General features: G+C 42.4%; 1 protein-coding gene across 3 annotated transcripts; it reads right to left on the reverse strand.

The window, feature by feature from the left end:
- Positions 1-228: 228 nt before the first annotated feature.
- Positions 229-3,251, reverse strand: LOC147974719 (uncharacterized). Of its 3 annotated transcripts, XR_015600256.1 has the most exons (4): positions 2,963-3,251; positions 2,790-2,884; positions 395-682; positions 229-324 (listed from the first exon to the last, which is right to left on the reverse strand). XR_015600256.1 is itself a non-coding variant. In XM_087517732.1 (3 exons), exons 1-3 carry the CDS (start codon positions 3,223-3,225, stop codon positions 606-608), a joined length of 435 nt encoding a protein of 144 aa, XP_087373858.1. In that variant the 5' UTR covers positions 3,226-3,251; the 3' UTR covers positions 229-605. The 3 variants fall into 3 exon arrangements, 1 of the variants encoding a protein (XP_087373858.1); XR_015600257.1 differs by having other exon boundaries at positions 229-682; positions 2,790-2,892; XM_087517732.1 differs by having other exon boundaries at positions 229-682.
- Between the last annotated feature and the right edge of the window lie 2,915 nt (positions 3,252-6,166).

A 6,166-nucleotide genomic window follows, 5' to 3' on the forward strand; every position in this document is an offset into this window, starting at 1 on the left:
ATGGTCCAGCAGAAAACTACACTACCGGCAAGTATGCAAGCTCATCCATGTTATCAGTTTTGCATCTTCTCTAAAATTAAGGACGTTATTGGCATAATTGGTCCATCAATCACCCGCTGCTAAGTGAAAAACAATTGATCAACTGAGGTGGGAGCACACACTATGTATTAGATAGCATATCGAGCAATACCAAATGTACCAAAACTCAATGAGAAAAAATTCAGGGCAAAACTTATCGATGAGCAAAATGCACCTCCTCAAAGGAGAAGTGATGTTTACCAGTTTTGAGCTGCAATACAAAATAACTACCATGCCTCTCTCCCACTGCAAAAGAGGATGTTAATTTACAACAGTCATCCCATCTTCTGATCATAAAGTTGTGGATTTTCTTTACCGCGGTAAACTGGTGCTGGAACATAATCAAGAAAATATCAGATGCCCTTAGCCCAGCAAGCATGACTCACGAGTCAAGAACCCATAAGCACACGCCCTTCATTGCAACATGGTAACCCATTCGTGTTGCCACTTATTGCTCTTGCCGCCCATGACCTCCAGAGTGCTCCTTTTGGCTAAGCCTAGCCGCCGGCTCGACCTTGCCGGAGTGTCTATGTCGTTCGCTGGTTGAGCCCACCAACGAATTTGCCCAGCGAGCTCTTCCTCAACCCTCCATGGGTAGTTAACTCTACAGAAAGAAGGGAGGAGGAGAAATAATGGCATAAATTCTTATCAATCATCATCATCTTACAAACAACAACTCAGTAATAACGTATAGTTATAAGCAGGTAGAACATTGCTCTTCTACAACAAAAGATTACGAAAAGTTTGTTGATCCAACTATTCAATAGTAGATAATGCTACATTTGTGGGTAATGGAACAAACACATTCTATTTATTACCATGATTTGTTAATTTAAAGGTAATTGGCCAAGGAAATTTATGACAAACATGGCCATTCTGTGTAGCAAGATAGCACAAACAATGGCAAGAAATAGGATACAGAGATTACAACAATGTCAGTATACAATCTGACTTCACCTACCAAGACTAATAGTTGTTCACTTTTAGTGGTAATAATCTTCTATCTGGGAGAGTTGCAGATTTGTTCGTAACGAAGAAAAAAAATGATTTTTCTGAATCACTAATTTTATGCAGCAAGTATCATTCAAATATGAATATGCAGCACTAAGATTGAAACCTGGCCGAAGGTTTGATGATCCATAGTTTGGTTGAGGATAGAGATACCAAGGAATTGATGATCCCACTCTCTCTGGTTTGGTCGTCAAGGGTGCCCAACAATGGTCTTTTTTGGATGGTTACTGCATAACGGAAGACTGAGGGGCTGTTTGGATTGCAGCCGCGGCTCACCCAACCAATTTTTTGGTCATGCATTGACTGCTACCAAGTGCTCCGTTTGGATCAGCACCAGAAAATAGGAACCACGCCAATTTTTTGGTCGCCCCATTCAGTTCCTAAGCCCGCACGTTGGCAAGATCTTGGCAGCAAAATCTTGCGCCAAAACTTTGGTGTGCCAATTTTGGTGGGGCTGACTGGGGCATGATCCAAACAGCCCCTGAACATATGTCAAAATTTACACAAGACCATACTTGATTCAGACATCTGCCACATGTGTCTCTAAGCCACAGAAACTTGCTCTCATCTATTCATTCAGTGCCTTGCAGCAAAATTGTTTGGTGTGCTACTGGAATACTCCAAACTGCCAGGAAATAATCAATTGGAAGCGTTTCATGACTTTGCTCATCCTTTGGAATATTTGGGATCCTTGAAACTCTCAAGTTTTCAGACAATACATGAAGCACGGCAATATGGCACAACAAGTTGTTTTGAGACAATACATGAAGCAGGCCAAGCACTACATCTTCAAGTAGCTCATGGAGCTTAGGCGCGGCGATGACGCACGGCAATATGGCATGACCAGGAGGAAGGGGATCCGGTGGAGGGCACGGTGGGGCGCTGTGTACGGCGGCGATCTGGGTGGTGGCGAGCAACGCCTAACGCTGGCGGCGACACGAACGAACACTTGTCGGCCAGAGAACCATCGAGCTCAAAGCACAGACGGATGGCGACGTCGACCGGGGAGACTCGCGGCGGCCGTTGGGACCATGCTGGAGGCGGCGCATGCCATAACTCTAGAGAGGGACGGGGGATCGAGAGCGGGCGAGACGAGATTTTGGAATTAGGCATCGACGGGATTAATAGATGGCTTCTAAATATCATGACAGAGACGGAGATAGAGATAATTGTGAGAGAGGCGTCCTAGCAGCTAGCTCAACTGACGTCGAACCCTGTCGTTGCTTGCCTCAAGCACCTGCAACATGTAGCAGAAAAAACAGAGAAGGAAGCGCAGCAGCAGCTCCTCCGATGCAAGTGTTGGCTGCCATCACCGGAGGGGAGGGTGGGATGCAACAAAGCACGGATCAATTAACACATAAACCGTACCAAAAAATTGAGCTCAAACAGTAGCAAGTTGATTAGCATGGGAGGCACATGGACCTCAAACAGTACCAATTTTTTTTTCATTTTTCAGTAGCATCTCCCTAAATTCAAGATTGAACAATTCAACTAACAACTATAGTTCAGTCAGGCATCAATTCAACTAACAAATTCATGGTTAACCTTGCTGTTCAATTCAAGGAACAATCAACACTTTAACAGTATCAACAAAATTGACCTCAAACAGTAGCCAATTGAGCCAAAACAGTAGTAAATCCTAACCAAGAGCAATGCCTCAATGGCCACGAACAAGAGCAGAGAGGAGGGGGCGAACTCACCTGAAGACAGAAAGGAGGATGCTCCATGGGTGGTGCACCCCGACTTGCAGCAAGGCAAGATCGACCCCTCCTTCCTCAAGCATCCAATCCTTGCCCTGCACATCTACCATGGAGGATCAAACCAGATATTAGAGAGGGAAAGGGGGGAGAGATAGGGGAGGGGATGAACTCACCCCATGGCCACCTGGCTGAGGAGCAGCATCTTGGAGACGAAGCTGCGTGTGGGGGCGCGGTGGGCATCGGAGAAGAGCCACCGGAGGCGCCGGAGCCACGCCAGTGTGGAGGCGCCCGAAACCCTAGCCATGGTGAGGCGAGCTCGGGCCGGTGCTACTCGAGCACGCGCCCACGACGTTCGCCTTCTCCTCCGTCGCGGCTGTAGCCGTCCGAGGAAAAGGGCGCCGCCGCTCACCTGCTCGTGCTCCGCCGTCGCTGCCATCGCTGGAAAGGCCCGTTTGGATAAGATGAATCAGAGGAGCGTATACTAAATATCTTACAAACGTAGGGGTCTTTTTGTAAAAACGGAGCGTTTTCCCGGAATTCACTTAAAAAGGGAGTGCGGGTTGAATATCAAAAAAACACAAGGATGTTTTTGCAAAAATGCTAACGACGTACGACCAGAAGCACTAGCCGCTTTATTAATAGGTAAAGAGGTAAAGATTTGGGCCTTCTTTCTTTTTTCTTTTGGCCTCTTTTTCTTTTTTTCATCCGGAGTCTCATTCCGACTTGTGGGGGAATCATAGTCTCAATCATCCTTTCCTCATTGGGACAATGCTCTAATAATGATGATCATCACACTTCTTTGTACTTACAACTCAAAAATTACAACTCAATACTTAGAGCAAAATATGACACTATGTGAATGCCTCCGGCGGTGTACTAGGATATGCAATGAATCAAGAGTGACATGTATGAAAAAATTATAAATGGTGGCTTTGCCACAAATACGATGTCAACTACATGATCATGCAAAGCAATATGACAATGATGAAGCGTGTCATAACAAACAGAACGGTGGAAAGTTGCATGGCAATATATCTCGGAATGGCTATGGAAATGCCATAATTGATAGGTACGGTGGCTGTTTTGAGGAAGGTATATGGTGCGTTTTTGGTACCGGCGAAAGTTGTGCGGTACTAGAGAGGCCAGCAATGGTGGAAGGGTAAGAATGCGTATAATCCATGGACTCAACATTAGTCATAAAGAACTCACATACTTATTGCAAAAATCTATTAGTTATCGAAACAAAGTACTACACGCATGCTCCTAGGGGGATAGATTGGTAGGAAAAGACCATCGCTCGTCCCCGACCGCCACTCATAAGGAAGACAGTCAATAAATAAATCATGCTCCGACTTCAGCACATAACGGTTCACCATACGTGCATGCTACGGGAATCACAAACTTCAATACAAGTATTTCTCAAATTCACAACTACTCAACTATCATTACTCTAATATCACCATCTCCATATCTCAAAACAATCATCAAGTATCAAACTTCTCTTAATATTCAATGCACTTATGTGAATGTTTTTATTATGCCTAAAATAAAATTGCCATGTTGTTCTGAAGGACTCTCAAAATAATATAAGTGAAGCATGAGAGATCGATTATTTCTATAAAATAGAACCACTGTCGTGCTCTAAATGATATAAGTGAAGCACTAGAGCAAAAACTATATAGCTCAAAAGATATAAGTGAGGCACATAGAGTATTCTAATAAATTCCAACTTATGTGTGTATCTCTCAGAAGGTGTGTACAGCAAGGATGATTGTGGTAAACTAAAAAGCAAAGACTCAAATCATACAAGACGCTCCAAGCAAAACACATATCATGTGGCGAATAAAAATATAGTTCCAAGTAAAGTTATCGATGAACGAAGACAAAAAAGGGGATGCCTTCCGGGGCATCCCAAAGCGTAGGCTTTTTGGTGTCCTTGGATTTACCTTGGGGTGCCTTGGGCATCCCCAAGCTTAGGCTCTTTCCATTCCTTGTTCCATAATCCATCAAATCTTTATCCAAAACTTGAAAACTTCACAACACAAAACTTAACAAGAAAATCTCGTGAGCTCCGTTAGCCAAAGAAAACAAAACACCACTTCAAGGTACTGTAATGAACTCATTCTTTATTTATATTGGTGTTAAACCTACTGTATTCCAACTTCTCTATGGTCTATAAACTCTTTTACTAGTCATAGATTCATCAAAATAAGCAAACAACACACGAAAAACAGAATCTGTCAAAAACAGAATAGTCTGTAGTAATCTGTATGTAACGCAAACTTCTGGAACCCAAAAATTCTAAAATAAAGTGCTGGACATGAGGAATTTATATATTAATCATCTGCAAAAATAATTAACTAAATATCACTCTCCAATAAAAAATGGCAGCAATTCTCGTGAGCGCTAAAGTTTCTGTTTTTTACAGCAAGATCAAAAAGACTTTCCCCAAGTCTTCCCAACGGTTCTACTTGGCGCAAACACTAATTAAACACAAAAAACACAACCAAAATAGAGGCTAGATAAATTATTTACTACTAAACAGGGGCAAAAAGCAAGGAATAAAAATAAAATTGGGTTGCCTCCCAACAAGCGCTATCGTTTAACGCCCCTAGCTAGGCATAAAAATGAAGATAGATCTAGGTATTGCCACGATAATGATAAGGTAAATCGCGAGAACTCATCTCATACTCCCTATGTTCAGTAGCAAGCTTTCTTTGTGGCAAACAAAAGTAATCAAAAGGGCTAAATTTAATGGGACAAAAGTCCCCAAGATCAAGCTCGGGAGGTATTGGTTCCTCCTTTGGCCCCTCATATTGCACAACCAATTCATCATTATAAGCATTCTTTTGGCAAAAAGTCATGAGTCTTTGTTCAAGGGAAAAACCTAGCCCATTGTTCTGGATGGAAAAATTATCATTAAGTTCAGAGATCCTATTAACAAGAGCATCAGTAGGAACCTTTTTTCTAAGGTTTTCATTAAAAGCAACATGATCTAAAGATCGTAAACACATAATGTCTTCTTGATAGAAAAGGATTGCTTCTATGGGAGGACGGCCAGCATCCACCCTATAATGCGCAAAAAATTCATTGGCTTCTTTTATTATTAATCTGAACTCATGAGCTAAAAAGATGATAGCAGCTCGCTTAACAGAAGAATGCTCAATATTAGAAAATTCTAGGAAAATCCTTTGTATGGAAGGATGCATATGTAAAAATTGTCTTTCAAGTTCAACTATGAGCAAAGATATAGCATCTGCGAGACTACTAGTTTTATGAAGGATAAATCCACTCATGGTGGGCAAAGCACCGGCACAAGTAAAGAAATCTTGAATAACTCCCTTTCCAATAATATTACCGCTACCAATGCGAAACTT

The sequence above is a fragment of the Triticum urartu genome, chromosome 4A, assembly GCF_056163025.1.
Source record: "Triticum urartu cultivar PI428250 chromosome 4A, HENAU_Tu73, whole genome shotgun sequence".
Lineage (NCBI taxonomy): Eukaryota > Viridiplantae > Streptophyta > Magnoliopsida > Poales > Poaceae > Triticum > Triticum urartu.

What these genes read in the sequence shown, in the direction of transcription:
- LOC147974719 (XM_087517732.1), bottom strand. Translation starts at nt 3,225, where the DNA reads ATGGCAGCGACGGCGGAGCACGAGCAGGTGAGCGGCGGCGCCCTTTTC. An exon ending in CTCAGCCAGGTGGCCATGGG is followed by an intron (nt 2,885 to 2,962) that starts GTGAGTTCATCC and finishes GTAGATGTGCAG; the next exon opens with GGCAAGGATTGGATGCTTGA. An exon ending in ATCCTCCTTTCTGTCTTCAG is followed by an intron (nt 683 to 2,789) that starts GTGAGTTCGCCC and finishes TTCTTTCTGTAG; the next exon opens with AGTTAACTACCCATGGAGGG.